The sequence below is a fragment of the Rattus norvegicus genome, chromosome 4, assembly GCF_036323735.1.
Source record: "Rattus norvegicus strain BN/NHsdMcwi chromosome 4, GRCr8, whole genome shotgun sequence".
NCBI classification, from domain to species: Eukaryota; Metazoa; Chordata; class Mammalia; order Rodentia; family Muridae; genus Rattus; species Rattus norvegicus.
The window spans coordinates 67671301-67693807 of record NC_086022.1 but is presented as its reverse complement, the minus strand read 5'-3'; the positions used below and the strand labels follow the sequence as shown (position 1 = coordinate 67693807).

At 43.1% G+C, this 22507-nt stretch overlaps 1 protein-coding gene and 1 pseudogene across 2 annotated transcripts in view; both read left to right on the top strand.

Moving 5' to 3' along the window:
• Hmgb1-ps18 (high-mobility group box 1, pseudogene 18) overlaps positions 1 to 22507 on the top strand; it is a 600236-nt pseudogene that overhangs the window by 365269 nt on the left and 212460 nt on the right.
• Positions 1 to 22507, top strand: part of Svopl (SVOP like) — a 62040-nt gene that overhangs the window by 31884 nt on the left and 7649 nt on the right. For both annotated transcript variants that reach the window (XM_063286826.1, XM_008762863.4), the window contains exons 10-14: positions 1594 to 1667; positions 3753 to 3964; positions 7323 to 7434; positions 9734 to 9815; positions 10721 to 10810. In XM_063286826.1, the coding sequence (XP_063142896.1) occupies positions 1594 to 1667; positions 3753 to 3964; positions 7323 to 7434; positions 9734 to 9815; positions 10721 to 10810 (570 nt within the window). The remainder of the gene's footprint in view (positions 1 to 1593; positions 1668 to 3752; positions 3965 to 7322; positions 7435 to 9733; positions 9816 to 10720; positions 10811 to 22507) is intronic.

Sequence of the window (22507 nt, the reverse complement as noted above, 5' to 3'; positions counted from 1 at the left end):
ACCTAAAGACTATACATGGACTGACCCTGGACTCTGACCCCATAGGTAGCAATGAATATCCTAGTAAGAGCACCAGTGGAAGGGGAAGCCCTGGATCCTGCTAAGACTGAACCCCCAGTGAACTAGACTGTGAGGGGGAGGGCGGCAATGGGGGGAGGGTTGGGAGGGGAACACCCATAAGGAAGGGGAGGGGGGAGGGGGATGTTTGCCCGGATACCGGGAAAGGGAATAACACTCGAAATGTATATAAGAAATACTCAAATTAATAAAAAAAAAAGATACTTTACTAAAGCTGAAAGCACACATTGCACATCACACAATAATAGTAGGAGACTTCAACACCCCACTCTCATCAATGGACAGATCATGGAAACAGAAATTAAACAGAGACATAGACAGACTAAGAGAAGTCATGAGCCAAATGGACTTAACAGATATTTATAGAACATTCTATCCTAAAGCAAAAGAATATACCTTCTTCTCAGCTCCTCATGGTACCTTTTCCAAAATTGACCATATAATTGATCACAAAACGGTCTTCAACAGATACAAGAAGATTGAGATAATCCTAAGCATTCTATCAGATCACCACGGATTAAGGATAATCTTCAATAACAACAAAAACGACAGAAAGCCCACATACACATGGAAGCTGGACTACGCTCTACTCAATGATAACCTGGTCAAGGAAGAAATAAAGAAATTAAAGACTTTTTAGAATTTAATGAAAGTGAAGAAAACATCAGTTCTTACACATCTTCTGATTTCTACACAAGTACCATGGCATTCAGATACACACACCTGGGCACAAACATGCATACACACACACACACACACACACACACACACACACACACACACGCAAGCAAGCAATATATAATTTAAAATGTTTTTTAAATAGTAAGATCAGGCAAAAACAAATAATAGATGTTTTGGTAGCACAAATATACAATGAAATAATAATGAATCTTCTACCATCCAGGAAAAAACAAATGTCAATAAATTTATTCTTTTTATTTCTAGATTATAAAAAAAAAGAAAGAAATGGCTAGGGAAAAGGGGGGCCCTACCTCTGCAAGTTTCCAAATGCCCTCTCGCTCTGAACACTTCTGTCGATTAATCTGTCGCTAAGCAGAGCATACGTTATCAAGTTAATTCTCAGTGACTGGGTCCACCAGCTAGGGCCAGGGTTGTTTTATTTTTTAAAACTATTTTGTGTGTTTAGATGTTTTACCTGCATGTATATCTGCACTCCACATGCAGGCAGTGCCCCCCAGAGGCCAAAAGAGGGTGTTGGGTACCATGGAACTGGAGTAAGGAATGGTTCTGAGTTTCCTTGTGGATGCTGGGATCCAACTGGTCCTTTGCACAGTGCTCTTAACCAAGGAGTTGTCCTCCAGACCCTAGGCCTGGTTTTTAACACATCAGTCCTTTGGATTTGGTGGGGGAGGGGCTTCATAACTGAACCACACAGGGGTGATCTCACCACACCATATTTCTATGTAACTCTTGATCTGTGTGATCAATAACATCAGAGAAATATGCCCTTAGCTCTCCATGTGTGTAGTCTGACCCTCCTGTTCATTTTCCCAGGAGAAGAGAGGAAGATTTGCAGATCTACTAGAGTCTAAATATCTTCGGACCACATTACAGATCTGGATCATATGGTAAGAGCATTAATTACTGCAAGGCCAATAGTCAATAAGCAGGTATGCTAAGCATGGTGACGCATGCCTTTAGTCGCGGCACTCAGGAGGCAGAGGCAGGAGGATCTGCAAGTCCAGGGTCAGCCAGGGCTACATAGTGAATTCCCGTACAGCCAGGGCTACATGGAAGAACTCTGTCTTGAAAAATCAAAACCCAACCCAAACCAAACAACCAAACCAAACCAACGAAACAAACAAAAACCCAAAGAGGTATTTGGAGGAAACCCACTGAGGTAGAGGAGCCCCACAAATACACCTTTTATTTTTCTCTCATGATTTCTGTTTCCATAGTTAACCATAGTCTGAAGATCATACTTGTTTTGGCTTCTTCGACAGAGAGACCGAATGCACATGGAACTTTTATTACAACGCATTGCAAATTGTTTTGTTAGTCTGTACAGGGACTTACATGTAAGGAATCATGGTGCCATCTGTGGTGTTCACTGAAGGATTCCTCTATGGATAAAGGGGACATCTGTAAATCCACTTTCAGGGGCAGTAGGGGAAATATGCATGGGAGAGCAAACAGTTTCTCTGGCAATGTCTTGTCTTCCTACTACCACCCATCCTACCCCTGCCCCCAAGTGGTAAAACCATAAAAAGAGAAAGGAAACCTTAATGTTCTACAATGCTCCTGGCTCCTCCCAGGACCGTCCGTGCTCACTCCTGGCCTTCTGTGGTCTGGGCTTTCTGTTTATAACAGAGACTGATCCTCTGAGTTCACCAGTGACGGTGGGACAGCCGTTAGAGGACCTCTGTACTGTGCAGCCTTAACCTTGAGTGAGCAAAGGAATCCAAGTAGGACTCAAAAGGAAAGAATGACAACTTTTACTACATTAAATTAGCATCTCTGGAGTTGGGCTTGGTGGTGGCAAATTCTTCTGGCGCCAGTTTGAAGCCAACCTAGGGCACGTAAAACCCTGTCTTAAATAGACAGAAATGTCTCTGTGCCATATAACATCATGAGAAACCCAATGGCAAGCTATCAACTAAGAGAAGGAATTTGAAATGTATATCACATTTTTGATATCTATATATAGATATATAGATGTGCATGTATAATATAGTATATAATAAGCATATAAAATATAAATGTATATATATGTAATTGTCTTTCAACAAGTTAAGATAGGCAATCAAAGATTTCTCTTTTTTAAATTTATGTGTGTGTGTGCATTTCTATGTACTTCACATGTGCGGTTAGCAGAGGATGCCATAAGAGGGTGTCAGGTCTCCTGGAAACACATGGCTGCTGTGAAACATGGGTGCTGGGAACTCAAACATGGGCGGCAAACCGTTTTCACCACTGAGCCATCTTTCCAGCCCTAACAACTAAGTTTAGAAACAGGCTTGACTAGGTATATCACCCAAAACCACGCGTCCAAAGCACATGTCAAGACATATGCAACCTTAAAGTCATCAAGAAAATATGAATTAAAACTCTGCAAGCTTTCATAAACGCAATAATGGGTAAGAACAGCTATATTTCAAAAGACCACTGGGCTGGAGAGATGGCTCACCAGTTAAGTACACTGGCTGCTCTTGCAGAAGTCCCCAGTTCAGTTCCTAGCACCCGCAAGGTGACTTGCAACCATTAAACTCCAGGAGATCCAACCCCCTCTCCTGGCCTCAAAGGGCACAGCACTCACATGCGTGCAGGCAAAACACATAAAGTAAAAACAGATCTTTAAGAAGACTGCCTGTACCAAACAAGGGTTCGCAAGTTTGTAAAGAAACTGGAACATTCCACACACAGCAGCCTGCTGCTCTTATGGGAAGAGATGATTTGGGATCCTGGGTGTCTGTTAGCGTTAAAAACACATACATGGCAGGAGTCAGGAACTGCAGTTCAAAGTTCATGTCCAACAGAAATTCATATGCGTGTTTCTCCAAAGGCGTCTTCAAATGCTGTGGATGCTGTCTGGGCTGTTTTCTGGGTGCCTTCCGCACAGACCACTTCCCTTCTCAGCCCTGCCTGCTGTGGCCCTTTTTGTCCCCCAGGCCTGGTGAGAGCTTTTGCTAATGATGTTCTTTTCACACTTTCAGGCTGGGGATTTCTTTTGCCTATTACGGGGTCATCCTGGCCAGCGCTGAGTTACTTGAGCGGGATCTGGTCTGCGGTTCAAAGTCGGAGTCAGAGCCAGAGGTGGTGGAGAACATGGGGGACGCAGAGGAGGGCCGCAGTCCCTGCTATTGCCACATGTTTGCGCCCTCTGACTACAGGACCATGATCATCAGCACCCTCGGGGAAATCGCTTGTAAGATTGCCCATGTACCTGCCCCATGTTAGGCGGGGTTCCTGCAGCTCAGGGTCTAAGAGACATGCGACCTCCGAGGCGGGGCTCCCGCCTGGCAGAACTCCTCAGGTCTGCAGACTACACTGCTGCATCCTGGGTTTCGGTTTTTGTGGGGAGGAGGGCCTAAAAGAGCAAAGCTTGGAACAATTGCAAGATAGGTTTTTAGTCTAGAGTGGTGGCATACACCTTTAATCCCAATGCCCGGGAACTAGAGGAGGCCGGCGGACTTACGTGAGTTCTAGGCCAGTCTGATCTACATAGTGAGTTCCAGACTAGTCAGAGCTACGTAAGTAGTGAGACCAGGTCTCATACAAAAATATCCAGTTTTTGAGATCATAATATAATTCCTTTTCCTTTACACAAACCTCACTCTCAAGTTCATAGCCTCTGGTTTTGTTTTGTTTTGTTTGTTTGTTTGTTTGGTTTTATATTTATCCTCCCTCCCTCCCTCCCTCCCTCCCTCCCTCCCTCCCTCCCTTCCTTCCTTCCTTCCTTCCTAGCAAACTTCTGTTATTCCACCCCCCCACCCCAGCTCTTACAGTCTCTCTGCCCCTCTTCCACAATGTTCTCTGAGCCTTATGAATTTTGAAGATGTATCCACTGGGACTGGGCTCTACAACTCTGGATTTTGAATGGTTGTTGGTTTTCAGTAGTTGCAGAGAAGTTTTCTTGATGAGGGGTGAAGACTATGCTTATCTGTGGGTGTGAGGATAAATATTGATAGTGTCATTAGGGATTATTCTGGCTTAGTGAAATGGTTGTAGGGTCTTCTCCGAGGTCCATGACTTCACCAGTCCTGGGGAGTTGGGTAGGTTTCCAGTTCCAGGCATGATTTCCCTCTGGTTGGGTGGGCTTTATGACCAGCTAGACAGCTTTTGGTTAGTGCCAAGGTATGCATGCTCTGTTCGGGTCACCGTGCCTTGCTGGTCATTGTCACGGTTCATGAGCATCAGAGGACAGTTAGTTAGTTGCTTCCTCCCTTTGGAAGCTTGCATGGGGCCTTCTGTGTCACAAACGCTGGTTCTCAGGAAGGAGTCTTTCAGGTCAGATCCAGTTCTGGTCCTCTGGGCTCTGTGTCTGAAGTACATGATGTCTTCAGCACCAGGGACTCCCCTTCCACTTCTGGGAGGCAGCCAAGAGCAGCGATATCCTATGTATGATGTTTTGTATGATCTGATTTTTGTACAGTCTGATCTGTTTTATATGATTTGATAGGGCTTTTATTTACTAATTTATTTATTTGTAGGTTTCTGGCCAACAATTCAGAAGAGGGTTTCTCATGCCTGATGTTGGGTTTTTGTTAGATAGTCTTCAGCTCTTGGGGGAGTATTGTCAGTGTGAGTGGAAAAGTTCATTTAAGTACATGTGTGTACACTGACTCACACACATTCTAGGCATTTTTAGGTAGATGGATAATAATCTGGTTTCTTTTGATGCTTCCAGATATTCTTCCTGTGATTTTCTTGGCTTCCTTCCTTATCTCTCTTCATCTCCCTAATTATTTTATTTTTATGTTTTTTGTTTAGATTTTATTTTACATGTGTGGCCATTTTGCCTGCCTGTATGTATGTGTACAATGTGCGTGCATGGTGCCCTCATTGACCAGGGAAGGATTTTTGATCCTGTGCAGCTGGAGTCGTGAGCCACCATGTGGGTGGGTGCTGGGAACAGAATCTGGGCTGTTGTCTGCTTAGAGCAACAAGTTCTCTCAACTGCCATCTCTCTAGCCTTAATAAGCCCTGCTCTGTTTTCTCATTTCCCCTTCAGATCTCTACTGTTCTCCCTCCTCTCCCCACAACAGTACCTTTCCACTTTCCTGGATTCTGCCGTTCCTTCAGGATATATACTTACCGCTGATCATTTGGAGTTAGGAACCTCATATCAGAGACCCTTGCTGGGTCTGAGTTGCCTCATTCAATATGATCTTTCCTACTTCCATCCATTTACCTGGATGAACCCTGGAGAAGCATGTCAAGCTATATAATAACTCTAAAGTGAGGATCTCTCTCTGTCTCTCTCTGTCTCTGTCTCTGTCTCTGTCTATATCTGTTTCTGTATGTCTCTCTGTCTCTGTCACTGTGTGTATGTGTTTTTAAGATTTATTCATTTTATGTATGTGGGAACACTGTCACTGTCTTCACACACACCAGAAGAGGGCATCAGATCTCACTACAGATGATTGTGAGCCACCATGTGGTTACTGAGATTTGAACTCAGGACCTCTGGAAGAGCAGTTAGTGCTCTTAACTGCTGAACCATCTCTCCAGCCCTCTGTTTTGGTGTTTAAGACAAGGTTTCTCTATCTGTAGCTTTGTCTGTCCTGGGACTCACTCTGTAGACCAAGCAGGCCTCTAAATCACAGAGATTCGCCTGTTTCTGCCCCCTGGCCACTGGGATTAAAGGCATGCGACATCAACACTGGCTAAAATGGGTAAAGGCTGGTAAAATGGCAGCACTGTTTATTTTTACCAGACAAAATGATGGCCCATAAAAGCTAGTGTGACTAGATGTAGTGGAGTTGCTTGGGTGCTTGCCTGCCTACATGCACAAAGTCCCCAGGACGCTATGAACTGGGTGTAGTGGTATGTGCCTGGAATCCCATTGCCCGGGAACTGGATGCGAGAGGGTCAGAAATTCAAGGCCATTCTCAGCTGAGTTTGAGGACAGTGATATGAGACTCTGTCTCAACATATAGAGCCCAGAGCCAAGTGTGGTGATGCAAGCTCACACTGTGAAACCCTGTCTCAAAACCAGAAAATCAGTGGAGCCTTGAGTACAATGGACAATGGTATATGACATTTAGTTCTAGCAAACTGGTAGTTTACAACAGACCTTTATGGTAGAGTTAAGCAAAAAGTAAAGTAAAATCAAATAAAATAGTAAATCTAGGTGTGGTGACATATACCTTTATTCCCAGCACTTGGGAGATTAAGGTAGGTGAGTTTGAGGCCAACCTGGTTTATATTATAGTGAGTTCTAAGACAGTTATGACTGTGCAGAGAGACCTTGTAGTAGTAGTAGTAACAGTAGTAGTAGTAGTAAAAGAAGAGGAGGAGGAAAAGGAGGAGGAGGAGGAGGAAGAGGAGGAAGAAGAGGAGGAGGAGGAGGAGGAACATGCCTTTATATATAACCAGTATTTGTTACACATGGACCCATAAGGAAAAAGTACATTGGAGACGTCACAGATCCATGACAGTGTGCCTAGGTTTAGGATGGTAGCTGCTTCCTTATGAGATGACAGGAGGGGTCCCTGTTGGTGTCTGTGGATACTACGTGTGCTCCGGGGTGTTACCACTTGTGTTTGCTGCTTGCTTTCCAGTGAACCCTTTAAATATCCTGGGCATCAACTTCCTGGGCAGACGACTAAGCCTTTCCATCACCATGGGCTGCACGGCTTTGTTTTTCCTTCTCCTCAATATCTGCACTTCAAGGTATTCGTTCTTCCCTTGCTTCTACACAAGCGGTGTGTGAAAGCTATCAGATGGGTCGTCCTGACTCCCGGTGATCAGTGGAGTCTAGAACATGTCATCTTAAAGGGAGTGTAGGGATCAGTCTGTTAGACTAAAAGACCCTTCCCTCCTCTATGACTGCCTCCTTCAGCTCTCATTGGATGCTGTGTACTACTGGATGCTCACTTTACCCAGTAGTTTATTTAGGTTTTTATGCAAAGCTTCTTAGAGAACTGGAGAACAGCCCCGGCTTTTTACCAAGTTATCTGGAGCAACGGGAACGAGTCCAGTGACACAGACAACATACATCTGAGGGCTGGAAACATAGATCAGGTGTAGAGAACTTGCCTCAGATAGCAAGCATCACCCTAAGTCTGCAGCCCTGAGCAATGATATGTAGTTAACTATTGATCTGTGAGTTCTACACCTACAGGCCAACCAAACATAAATTGAAAAATTTTAAAAAGTTTCATTCCTGATAGTAAAAACAAACTACATCTGTGTAGAGTGTGGATGCTGGCTAGCTAAATGTCACCCTGACACAAGCAAAAGGTGTCAGAAAGGAGGGAACCTTAACTGAGAAAATGCTTCCATAAGAGCTCACTATAGGTAGGGTCTTCTTCCTCCTCCTCCTCCTTCTCCTCCTCTTCCTCTTCTCCTCCTCCTCCTCCTCTCCTCTTCCTCCTCCTCCTCTTTCTTTCAGAATATTTATTTATGATTTATTTATTTTCATTGTATATGCATTGGTGTTTTGCCTGCATATATGTCTGTGGGAGGGCACTAAATCCCTAAGAGCTGGATCTACAGATGCTTATGAGCCACCATGTGGGTGCTGGGAATTGAACTCAGATCCTCTGGAAGAGCAGCCAGTGCTCTTAACTGCTAAGCCATCTCTCCAGCTCCTGTAGTGAATTTTCTTAATTAGTGATTGATAGGGGAAAGCCTCTCCTGTTGTGGGTGGTGCCATCCCAGGACTAGTGGACTTGGGCTCTATAAGAAAAGCAAGACAGTTAGCCTCACCCCTTCACGGCCTCCTGTGCATCAGCTCCTGCCTCCAGGTCTCTGCCCTGCTTGAGTTCCTATCCTGACTTCCTCCATACTTTCACTGTGTAGGCCAAATAAACTGTTTCTTTCTAATGCTGATTTTGGCCATGGTGTTTCATCACAGCAATAGAATCCCTAACTGAGGCAGCCTACCATTGTTTTCTCTTTTAGATTTGTGAATTGGGTCCTTTTTTTGGATTTTCTTTATTTTTCGAAGTTATTATTATATCATTTTCCTTCCCCAAATCTCTCCTGTGTAGCCCCTGCTCTCTTTTAGTGGCATTTAAGATTTCCTCATTGTTACACACACACACACACACACACACACACACACACACACACACACATTCTAAATTCATAAATACAACCTGCTCAGTCCACATAATATTACCTGTGTGTTTGTGATTGCAGGGACGACCATTTGGTGTTGGATGACCTATTGCGGGGGAGGAGGCTTCCTTGGGGGCGACCATTTCTCCTGCTCTCAGTATTCCCAGTTGCTTATAGTTCTTTGTCTGCGATTGAGGCCCTGTGAGCTTTCTTCTGTGTTAGCATGCCCATTGGTATCATTGTTATTCAGGTCTTGTTCAGGTAGCCATGACGATGAGACTTCGTGGGTACAGCCTCTCTGACATTTTTCTAGGATACATTTTCTTAGAGCAAGCTCCCTGCAATCTTCCTGACCCCTCTCTCACCATGGGCCCTAGATGGAGGACTGGTGTGGACGTGCTGGTTGTGTCTGGGCACCATACAATCTCTAGTTCTCTGCACATCATTGCTCCTTCAACAATACCACAGGGCATTTACATCTTACCAGGGACTCGGCAATCTAGTGATTTAAAGAAGAAATAAGAGGGGGCTGGAGTGATGGCTCAGCAGATGAGCGTTTGCTGCTCTTTCAGAGGACCTAGGTTCAGTTTCCAGCACCTACAGCCTGCTTCACAACATCTGAAATTCATCTGAATCCCAGTTCCAGGGGATCCGACGCCCTAGTCTACTTTCCAGGTGTGCACATCATGAACGTACACACCTGCAGGCGAAGCAATATATACCTTACCCCAGGCATATGCTCATTCTGGAGCATTCTATTTGGTGAATGGATTGTGAGGAAACTGGCTTAGGATGCCACAGTTGGGCCGGTTGAGGAACAGCAGCCTGCCAAGGCTCAGAGCTTTATGAGGCCATCCTGGAAGGTCCTCTGTGTCTGTCCCTATAACTTCCTCTGCTTCTTCTTCAGTGCCGGCCTCATTGGCTTCCTCTTCATGCTGAGGGCCCTGGTGGCGGCGAACTTCAACACCATCTACATTTACACTGCTGAGGTGAGCATTGGGGAGTGGCGCGGATGCATGGGACGTGCCAGGCGAGCTTTCAGCTTGTGCGTCTCTGACTGCTGATAACCATTTGACAAGTTTCTTAAAACGTCCTGTGGAAATGATACCAGAGAGTTTGATGTGGATTTCCCCTCTCTTGTTCAGTCTACTGAAGTCCAGTCTCTCAAAGACAAGATCTCTTCCCTTTCTTATAAAATCAGGGTGTTCTTCAAACTTGTCACTGTGACAAATGCCTGAAATAATTTGGGGGAGGGAAGATCTATTTTAGTTGTTCTGGTTCACGGCTGTCTGTTTTACCTTTTGGTCTATAACAGAGACACCATGGTCAAAGGGTGTGCGAGAGAAAAGCTGGTTACCTCATAGCAGCCAGGAAGCTAGGGGACTAACAAGAAGGGATGTGAGCTAAGATACACCTTCAAAAGCACACCCTAGAGCCCACATCTTCTAACAAGGCTTCTGAAGTTCTAGTCTATCCAGATTTTGAGTCCATTAGTGCATTAAACAATTGATTAGGGTGGGCCTAATGTTTCTGCCCTTTATTAATTTATACAATAAAAATGAATCACCTTTCACCAAAATGGCTCACTGGGAGAAGACGCTTGCTGCCAAACAGGATAGTCTGAGTTCAGTTCCCCAGATCTACGTGATAGAAGGACAGTTCTGAGTCTGCGAGTTATCCTCTGACCTCCACATGCACCATGAATGCATTCACAGCCACGCACACATGAGAAATAAATAAATGTAACGTGTTTGTAAAATTCAAACCTGTATCCTAAAGACAAAGAGCATCCAGTATGCTACAGAGACAGAACCCTGAACTGGACAGGAAGGGAAGAAGAGGATTCTGGGAAGACCAGTCACCAACGGGCGTTTTCTGTTCCTCTTCTCTGCAGGTCTACCCAACACCGATGCGTGCTCTAGGGATGGGGACCAGTGGCTCCCTCTGCCGCATTGGAGCGATGGTAGCTCCATTTATATCCCAGGTACCCACGGAGGGTGCGCAAGGAGACCGGGTCTCCGTGGGGTGGGGAAAAGGGACCACAGTGCTCTTAGAGTAAGGGTATATCGAGAATGTTTGCTCTATTCGGGGGCGTGAATGTTTAATTGCCCATGGGCTCTAACTGTGAGTTATATCTCTTGTGGAACTTGTCAGCATAGTGGACTACTGAAAAACAAGAAAATGCCTGGGGGTAGATCAGAAGGCAGAGCCTTGTCTAGGGGCTGGACAGAAGTCTGGCACAGGCTGGGATAAAATATCTTTTCTTAAAAAGGAATATTTTATTTTATATAAATGAGTACACTGTAGCTGCCTTCACACCACAAAAGGAAACTTGATCCCATTACAGATGGTCATGAGCAGACGTGGTTACTGGGAACTGAACTCAGGACCTCTGGAAGGTCAGTCAGTGCTCTTAACCACTGAGCCATCTCTCTAGCCCTGACATTTCCTGTCTTTCAATAGAGGGATTTTTGTGTCTACAAAGTTTTTAAACTCCCGGAAAGTGTTTCCTGTCTTAAAAATGGGTGCTTCTGGGGTTGGGGGTTTAGCTCAGTGGTAGAGCGCTTGCCTAGGAAGCGCAAGGCCCTGGGTTCGGTCCCCAGCTCCGAAAAAAAGAACCAAAAAAAAAAAAAAAAAGGGTGCTTCTTTTGCCTTGCATTGTTGCTTTTGAAAATTCCTTCCTAGCTGTTTCACCTGTAGCAGAGAAGCAAAGTAGGAAACATCAGTGCTGGAGAGATGGCTCAGTGGTTTCGAGAAGTCCTGAGTTTAATTCCCACTCCCAGAGAAAGGTGGAAATGCCTACCCTTTCCCCTTGTTAGCGGGCTGAGGCCAGGTTTCTCTCCTGCTTTCAGTGGGTTGGAGGCTCTGTGTTCTCAGTCACTTGTAGCAGTCTCCCCAGGGAACTGGCACTGTTTATACATCAGGCCACATCGATTCTAGGGGCCTTGGCAATGTTCAGAAAAAGATCACAACTTGGGCTGAGTCCTGAGGCCTAAGGGGTTCTGTTCTGCTTGGCATGAAGTGGGCTCCTAACTCCAGGCAGCTGTACCCCGTTTTGCCTTCCATATTCTAAAGTAGGGATGAATAAGAGGAGCATATTCGCATGTGTTGGTCTGGAGGAGACAGTTTAAATGCAAAGCAGTTAGAGACATGTGTGACACATCATTTGAGAGACATCATATAATAATGACAATAACCGAGGCCAAGTGCTACTCAGATAAATATTTCTTATTAAGATAATAGTTTCGTGACCACAGGTGAGTTCCTTCTTGTTAAGGAGCATAATGACTGCAAATTTTTAACACTGTAGACGAGATGCTATGTAAATCATGAAGGCCGAGGAAACAGCATCTTTACCGTTGAGAACACCATCTTTAATGACCACACAGGCGTCAGCGTCAGCTCTGAAAGACAGGCCACTTGGCAGAGAAACAGGAAGGCTCCTGCCTCTCTCTTCCTGTGTGTTGAAAGCTCAGATGTGTTTCAGTCTTTAGAGGCTGCCTTCGTATGGAGTCTGCCCTCATGGGGAAGAGTTTAATTTGCTTCATTATTGAGTACCGACAAGATGCACGCTGCAGTGTCTGGATATTGGAACTAGCTTCAACCACCTGGTTTTGCATTGTTGTTGTTGTTTTGTTACCTTTAAGGAACTGTGGTGGGGGAGGGGATGGGAGGGGGGAAGAGGGAATATAAAAATGAGAGAAACAAAGGCACTTTAAATCCCATCCAGTGCATTCAGCCACTGTGCACTTCACTTCCCTAACCAGTGTGGATGTGGAGAAGTCAAGTCTGGGCAGCTTCATGCCCACTCCTGAGGTATTGCCGAGGTTTCTCATGGAGTGGGCTGCTTCAGGCTTTCTGTGGTGATAGCTGTCAGTCTTAAGCGCTAGGGTAGCATTTATAACACAAAGACTCCTGGGCTCTACCCAGAGATGCAGATGGTAGAGATGGAGACCCACTACGTGCACTTTAGGTACCCACAGCGAAGTCAGAGTCGGCTGCTCTGTGCGCCTTCCTGAGGGAGGCTGTACCCTCCACCAGGAGAGCAGTGACTAGGAGCTGGCTTCTTCTCTCACAAGGTTCTTTCTTCTCTTATTTTCTAAAGCAGGTGACTCAGTAAGTTCAAGTGAAAACTTTATAGGCCTGGAGAGATAGCTTAGTGCTTAAAGTGTTTGCTATTCTTCCAGAGGACTGGAGTTCAATTCCAACACCCAACACCCATGGGGGGAGGGGCATCTGTCTGTAGCCACAGCTCTGTGATATCTGATGTCCTCTTTTAGACCCCCAGGTACTGCACACACATAGCAACACCCCCCCACACACACATGCACACACATCTAAAGTATATTTTAAAAGTAAAGATCATATACATTAGTCAGTAATATTTTCTAAAGACTAAATATATAAAGTTTAATTCAAATACATCTTTTAAAGTGAATGTTTGAGGTATCTGGTAGTTAAGAAATTGACTGCAATAAAAATAAAATCCAGGCTTATGTATTCCAAGCAAACAGAAAAGGAGAATTTTACTCTAAAATTATTAAAGGCTTGCCACAATGCAGAAGGGCTCAGTATAAGGCTTCTCTAGAGCTAGACCAGGGACTCTTCTCCTTTTCTCTGGGAAGCATTAGGAATCGGGTACCTCAATTCTAGCCACGTGTCTTAGTTCATGCTCTTATAACAACTTATCAAAGACGGAGGGGCTGAGGGTTTGGCTCAATTGGAAGAGGGCCCACCTAGCATGCAAATAGCCCTGGGTTCCAGCCCCTACAGTCCCAGCACTTTGGGAGGGAGAGGCAGGAGGATCAGAAGTTCAAGGCCATCCTCATCTTCCTAGTAACTTTAGAGCCAGGGCTAGGCGGGACTTTGTCTCAAAAACAATCAGGAAAACAATCAGACTAAGGAGCTTGTAAATAACAGAAATTTCTGACAGTTCTAGGGACAGGAAGCACAGGATTAGACGTCTATAGGGTTGGATTCTTGTGAGGGCCCCATGCCTAGCTGGCTGATGGTCACCTTCTTTCTCACTGTATCTGCACCCATGAAAGAGCCTTGTGTGGCCTGTTTTATAAGGGTGCAAACACCTCCCAAGGGACCTACCTCCAAATTGACCATGCTTGTATCTGAGATTAGGATTTCAGCATAGGAATTTTGGAGGGGCCTATAGACCCTCAGGGTCAGTGACATCAGGAGTCCCTTGGTTCAGCAATGTGTGATATACTGAGACCTTCTACGGATGGGTGGTCTGTAATGAAGGACTTTAGTAGCACAGCCTGACGTGTGGAACAGCTAGGGAAAGTAGTGTGCCAAAGCAATGAACACTGCCCCCTTGTGGCCGAACCTAAACAAGTCAAATTTTAGGTGAGACCATCACGGAAATAAATGAAGGCACAATGTGCATGCCTCACACACTTGTATGCACACAACACGTCACTCGGAGAATGGGACAGGGCAAACAAAAAGAGCCTTTGTTAAGAGTTAGGAGGTCTCTTCACCTCCTATTCTCTTTCAGTGACTAATTTAAGATATGGTTTCTGGAGTATAAGTCCCCTCCCCATCATAGAATTTTTTTTTTTTGTGGCAGTATTTATGTAGCTCACTAATAGTCCTTGCTTTATGAGATAAAGTTGTTATTCTATTAGTCTATCATATTAGTTATATCATATTAGTACATCTAGTTTTTTTTAATATATCTTTTTAAAAAGATTTTTTAAGTTTGGGAATTTTTCTGTATTTACATAATTTCCACCCTGTCTTTTGCTCAAACTTCTCCCATGTCCACGTCTCACTCTTTCTTAAGTTTGTGATCACATAATTATTATCACACACACACACACACACACACACACACACACACACACACACACACGCATGCACACAGCCTACCGAGTCCATTTATGTATGTGTAGTGGGCTGACAGCTAAAGGTAAGATCCACAGCAGCCTTGGACTAGAGAAGACTACATGGCCCTGTCTAATTAGCTCTCACATGCCTGCAGCTTTTCCTCCAGGGGCAGGGACCTTGTGGGTATCCTTCATCTACACTGGCAGTCTGTATTGTTGAGATTTCATGGGTAAAGCTCCCTATCATACAGAAGACACTATCGGATAGCAGACATCCCTGTCCTCTGTATCTTGCAGTCTTTCTGCTTTGCCTTCCGCATGTTTCTGAGCCTTAGGTGTAGGCTAATTGTATTATATTGACTCCATGGTCAGCTGCTCTTTGCTTTTTGATTGTGAATTTTTGTAGTGTTTCAAAATGAAGCTTCTTTGATGAGGGTGAGCACAACACTTACTTATGGCTATAAGGGTAAATAATTAGAAAACAGAAAATATATTGGCTCAGGAAGATGGTAGCAGGCTCTCCTTAGGGAGACTTCACTAGCTCTAGGCAGTTGACTGGGTTCATTGTACCAGGCTCCAATGCTCTTCTACTGAGCAAGCCTCAGGCCCGAGTAGACAGCTGTTGGTTACACTTACGATGTCAGTGCCACTGTTGCACCACTGGGAATGTTGCCCTGCTGCTGGTGGTTGTGGGTTTGTGCTTTACCACTAGGTAGGACTAGTGATTGCTCTTCTCTCTTAGCAGCTTGCTGAGAATCATTAGATGTGAGAATTAGTCCTCGGGGAGGAGGCTTCCAGGTCGATTCCATCTCAGTTCCTCCAAGCCCTTGTCCAAAGTGTATGTTGTCTTCAGCAATAGCTATTACCTTCAAGTTTGGGGAAGCAACCAAGCAAGCAAACAAGGTTATACAGATAACCTCTGTATAATGTCAGGAGTCTCGCTGACTCCCCTGGCCAACAACTCCAAAGGAAGATTTGTACTGGGGCTTTATTTAGGTAGTCTATGGTATCACCCCAAGTGTCATAACTGCCCCTATTTCCCTTCTCTCCCCCCTCTCTATACATACACATACATGTATGCATGCATGTATGTATCTATGCATAGATGTATGCATATATATGTATGCATGCATGTATCTATGCATAGATGTATACATATGTATGTATGCATGTATATGTCTGTGCATGCATGTATGCATATGTATGTATGCATGTAGGCATTTATGTGTGTATGTATGTGTGTAAATATAAGCCAATATACTTTCCTATGGCTTTTCATGATCTTAGTGTATTTTTTCCTTCTTCCTCCCTCGCTGTTTACATTGGCTTCCTTCCTCTTTTGCAGTTAGGGCCCCATTCTGCCATTTCCCCACTTCCCCACTCCTGTATCTTAATAGTCCCCTTTCTATAGTTCCTTCTTTCCCATCCCCATGGCCCCCTTTTTACTTTCCTGATTTCTGGGGTGACTCCTGGCTACATACTCAGATCTAAAAACCTAGAGCTGGGATCCACAAATAAGAGAGAACATGAAGTGTTTGTTTTGGGTCTGGGCTACTTCGCTCAGTATACTCCTCTTTTCATAGAGGCAGGGTCCCTCTATGTAAGCCCTGACTGTCCTAGAACTCCCTGTGTAGACCAGGCTGACCTTGAACTCAGAGGTCCACTAGCCTCTACCCCATGAGTGCTGGGATCAATGCTTGGCTTAATGTTTTCAAGTTCCATCTGTTTACCTACACGTTTCCTGTTTTATAAAAGTTGAACAGTGTTCCATTGTGTATTACCTCCTACATTTTCATCACTTGGTCGTCAGCAGAAGGACATTTAGGTCATCTCTGTTTTCTAGCTACTGAGCCTGTAACTGTGGAGTGTGGTGTTGAGTGCTTCTGCCAAGGAGTGGTTCAGCTGGGCCATATGGTAGATCTGTTCTTAGCTTTTCGAGAATTCTCCACATTGATTTTCAGAGTTTATGCCAATTTGCAATTCCACTAACCGTAAATAAGGGTTTCCTTTCCCAACATGTAACATTTGTCTTAGCCATTCTGACTGGGGTAAGATAAGATCTCAAAGTAGTATTAATTTGCATTTCCCAAATTGCTGTGGTTGCTGAACACCTTCTGAGATATTTCTTAGCCATTTATTTATTTTTTTGAGAACTTTCTGTTCAGATCTGTAGCCCATTTTCAAATTGGGTTATTTCTTTTAAAACTTTTACTTTTATTGTTTTCAAGTGTGTGTGTCTGTGTGTGTGTGTGTGTGTGTGTGTGTGTATGTGTGTCTGTATGTATCTATATCTATCTATCTATCTATCTATCTATCTATCTATCTATCTATCTATCTATCTACCTATCTATCTACCTACCTACCTACCTATCTGTCTATCTATATTTATGTTGTTCTTTCAAGACACATCTTGTGTAGTCCTGGCTGTCCTGGAACTTGCTCTGTAGACCAGGCTGGCCTCAAACTCAGAGATCCACCTGCCTCTCTCTCCCAAGTGCTCAGAATAAAGGTGTGTACCACCACTGCCCAGTTACCCTGATTGTTTTTTTGTTTTAGAAAAATTCTATCTATCTATCTATCTATCTATCTATCTATCTATCTATCTATCTATCTATCTATCTATCTATCTAATGTATGAGTATGCTGTCATCTTCGGACATACCAGAATAGGGCATCAGATCTCATTACAGATGGTTGTGAGCCACCATGTGGTTGTTGGGAATTGAACTCAGGACCTCTGGAAGACCAGTCAGTGCTCTTAAACCACTGAACCATCTCTCTAGCCCCTCATTTTATAATATAGGTACTCAGAGATACAAATACTTGCCCTGACCTGCAGGGTAGTCAGCGGAGGTTGAGGACCATAGGATAGAATGGAGGACAACAGACGCAAAGAAGGATGCCAAGGCAAGATTCTGATCAAGGCGACAAATTTTATTTTTTCCCAAGGCTGAATTCATACCATAGCAGGGGTAACCGAGGAAGGGGGGAAGTGGGAAACATTTATGCAGGCGAAGGACACAGCTCTCTTGTGATCAGGCAATTGGCTGACATCAACAGGATGTTGGTTTCTCAGAAGGGTCACAGTTTATCATATCACTGGGCATCCTGACCACCGGATTTGTATTAGTCTTCTGCAGTTGGCTGGGGATTTTCCATGAACCCAGGCATACTTAACTCTAACTATAATATTGACATTAATAATGGAGGGTTTTAAGGGCATAGCTTCCAACAAATATTCCCTAGGACTGCTTTTAATGTATCCTAGAGGTTTTGTTGTGTTGTGTTTTAATTTTTGTTTAAGTCCAGAAAATTAATTTTTTTTCTTGATTTCGTCTCTAGCATGTTCATCATTCAGTAATGCATTGTTTAATCTGCATGAGTTTGTATGATTACTGGGGATTTGTTTGCTGTTCATATCATACTTTGTTGCATTTTTGTCAGATAGGATGCATGGAATTATTTCAATGCTTCTGAAATTGTTAAGATTTTTTGTTTGTTTCCAGGATGTGGTCTGTTTTAAAGAAGCTTTCATGGACTACTGAGTAGAATGTATATTCATTGGTATTTGGGCAGAATATTCTGTATATATGTTAGGTCCTCTTGATGTATTATGTATTTAATTTTGATGCATATATATCTTTTGACTAGGTGACCTGTCTATCGAGAAAAAAAAGATTTATAGAAATCAACCACTATTATTGAATTGGAATTTATCTGTATCTTTAAATCCAATATGCTTTTTATAAAATTGGCTGTGCCAGAGTTTGATACATGAATTGTAATATATTCTTGGATAATTGTTCCTTGATTAGAAGGACAGGCCCTTTATCTCTCTGATTTTAATTTGAAGTCTATCTTGTTGAACGTTAGGACATCTGTTGACATCTGCTTGCTTCCTGGTCACATATGCTTGGAATACATTCTTCCATCCTTTCATTTTAAGGTGGTGCCTATCCTTGAAGGCAAGAGGGTAAATTCTTGTAGATAACAGAAAGATGGCTTTCTTAATCCATTCAGCTACTTTGTATTTTGTTATTGGTAAGTTGAGGATATTAACTTTTAAAGATATTGAAAAGTATGTGCTAATTGCTGTCATTTTATTGCATTATTTTCCTGTTTGTGTTCTTGGTCCTGTTGGTTCAGTAATTATAGCCTCACTTGTGTTCTGTCTATAGTTTCTTGAGTGGGCTTTTTTCCTATTTTCCGTCTGCAGTACTGTGGCCATCATTCCACACAGGGCTGGTTAGGATATGGATTCTTTTAGCTTGTTTACGTCACAGACAGTTTTTCTTTCTTCTTAACTATAGTAGATAGTTTTGCTGTGTCCAGTAATCTAGGCTGGCATCCATGATCTTTTAGGAATTAAAGTACATAACTCTAGGCTCGTCTGGCTTTTAAAGTTTTCATTAAGGAATCAACCACTATTTCTCATGGATATTCCTTAACATGCGACCTGTGATTTTCCTCTTGTAGCTTTCAATACCCTCTCTTTGTTCTATATATATCTAATATTTAAATTACAATATACAGTGGGGAGTTTGATGTTTAGTGTGCTATTTTGTATCTGTCCTGGGTATGTCATTCCTTGATTTGAGGAATCTTTTATGATCTCGTTAAAAAGCTAGTCTATGCCATTGACCTGGAATTCTTCTTTGCCTTCATTTAAAGACTTGGCCTTTTAATGGTATCCCACACATAATTCCTGCATGTTTCTTTCATGTGTTTAAAACTTTTTTCATTTACTCTTTGCTTGTATGCTCCAGTTCTTATCAGAATCCTTATCTTCACATTTTGAAATCTGTCTTCTACTTATGAATCATTTATGGGGCTTACCCCTAAGGTTTACAGTTAGATTTTGAGTTTTTCAGTTCTATCTTCATTTCAGCTTAAGTTTTCAGTAGTTCTCTTTACTGAATTCAGTTTTCAAGTCTTGAATTGGGGTTGGGGATTTAGCTCAGTGGTAGAGCGCTTGCCTAGGAAGCGCAAGGCCCTGGGTTCGGTCCCCAGCTCCAAAAAAAAGAACCAAAAAAAAAAAAAGTCTTGAATTATTTTAATCTCATTTTCTCATGTATTTGTCTTTTCTTGAGTATCATGTAGGCTTTGCTATGCCATTTAAATTCATTGAACTACTTGTTCATTTTTTCTTTTAATGAAAGTTAATGGATGTTCTTTGTTCGTTTTTGTTTTCTGAGACAGGGTTCCTTTATGTACTTGGCTGTCCTGAAACACTCTTGTAGACCAGGCTGGCCTTGTAGAGATCTATCTGTGCTGGGATTAAAGGCATGTGCCACTATGCCTGGCTGATTGTTCTTTTAAATTTTGTGTCCTGGGATTCCTCTGGGGATTTGTTTAAGCTTGAGGAATATTGTTTTGGTCATTCATATTGTTTGTGCTTTGGGGATTTGACTTGGGCGTGTGGTCTTCTTTCCATGGATATATGTCTGAGACATGATTCTAGCCTGCCTCAGGCTAATCTGGTGCAGGACTTGCAGAGTAGGCTTGGAGATGTAGGCAGGCTTGGTTCTCAGCACACTCACTAAGGAAAGCTTATCTATAAGCTGCACATAGTTAGGTTGGAGAGTATTGAGATGGTATCTTAGGGTACTTTTGCTGTGAAGAGACATCATGACCATGACAACTCTTACAAAGGAAAATATTTAATTGGTCCAGGCTTATAGTTCAGAGGTTTAGTCCATTATTATCAGGGTGGGAAACATGGCGGTATGTGGAGACATGGTGAGAAAGAGTTGAGAGTTCTACACCTGGATCGGCAGGTAGCAGGAAGCGAGCTTCCAAGACATCACTCCTCACTGACACATATCCTCAAACAAAGCCACACCTATTCTATCTAACAAGGCCATACCTCCTAATAGTGCCATTCCCTATGGCCAAGCATAGGCCCCCAAGACCTAGTTGTCTCAGGGACAAGAGAGTCTGCTTGTACACCCTGGCTCCACTGTTCTGTACTTACTACCATCACTCTTACAGTTTTAATTACCAACTATATGCCCATGGCCTTTGGGGTGAGGGGACAGTTGTCAGTTTGCTTTTAAGAGTTTTTTTAGTTAATTTGAAAACAATTTATGTGTATGGGTGTTTTGCCTTATCCTTGTTTATACACCATTGTGTGCAGTCTTTGAGGCCAGGAAGCATCGACTCTCTTGGCTACAATTATGGATAGCTGTGAGTCACCATGTGGGTACTGGGAACTAAACCCAGGTCTTCTGGAAGAGCAGCCAGTGCTCTTAACCCCTGAGATATCTCTCCAGCTTTAAATTGTGTGTGTGTGTGTGTGTGTGTGTGTGTGTGTGTGTGTGTGTGTGTATGGATGGATGGATCTGCCATGATATATGTGGAGGTCACAGTCTTTTCCATCACGAGCATCCTAGGGATTGAATTTAGGCTTGGTGTTATGAGGCTTTACTATTTAAGCCATCTTGACCCTGCCCCAACCCCTACCCTTTTAAAGCTGGCAGGGTTCTCATGTAGTCTAGATTGACCTCAAACACCCTATGTAGCAGAGGATGACCATGAAATCCTGATCTTCCTGTTTTTATGCCCCAAGTGCTGGAATTTTAGCTGTCCTACTATGCTCAAGTCCATTACCCCTAAATTCTCATCTTTGCATCAGCCTCACTTCTGAGCCTTTGATTGTCTAACTTCTCTCTGAATTTCTGCGCAACTGTCTTAAGAGAATCTTAACTCCAGCGCTTCAAATATTTCTTCACAAATTCCTACAGTTTGTGTTGGTTGCCACCTCTTCAACTGCTGTAAACAAAAGACCACGGGCTGTGCTGGAATAACCAGACACTATTTAAGGTTCTAGAGCAAGAGTCCAAGATGAAGGTCCTGTTCAGAGCTCTGTTCCCAGCTTGTGGTTGTTGTTTCTCAATCATGGAGTGTGTGGTGTCTCCTCTTTCTGGAAGGACATTGATTGTGTCAGGATAGATCTCCATTTATCATTGCAACAGATTTTTTTTAAAAGGGTCACCAGTTTTTATTATCTCTTAAATAACGTGTAGGTGTCTATGTCTGTATTGAGAGTCTATGCACACGGGTGCACAATATATGTCTCTGGAGCTGGAGCGATGGGCAGCTTTGAACTTCCTGACATGGATGCTGGAAATGGAACTCAGGTTCTCTGCAAGAGTAGTTAATTAATGCACTCAACCATTGAGGCATTTCTCCAGCCCCTACAACACAGGTAATTTTATAGTCTGCCTTTTGATTTACTGTCAAAACTTTTTAGCCTATACATTTTTAAAAATTTATGAACCAATACTTTTAACCCATGATGTTTTGTCATGTTTAAATGTCTTCCCATCAGACATTCATCTGCCTTTTTTTTTTTTTTTTTTTAATATAATGTAGTCCTGGCCTGTGCCACAAGCTAGCTCCATTCACCTGCTTCTTAGGCCTTGAGTTCTACTTTATACTTAAGGTCTGAGGTAAGAATATGGCTCTTAAAAGCAACAAAAATCTGGGAATGTAGCTGAACAGTAGCCTGCTTAGCAGGTGCAAGGATTAATGGCCACTAGCTTCTCCTCACCTGGTCGAATGATGCTCCTATTATAGTAAAATCACATTTCCACAGATTCACTAGTGATCTTCTGTGATTCACTACCATATGGCTCCTCCCTGTTTAGTATCTGAGGCTAATCACCTCCCCAGGGTCTGCTGAAAACTTTCAGGTTTCCTGATTTTTTTTTTCTTCTTACAAGTTCTTAGAAATTCATTTTCAACACAAATTTCTTTCCAAACTGATTACAAGTTTCTTCTGGGAATTTTTATTTCCATTAGAATTACAAATTATCTTGGTGAGAATTATGTAAGAC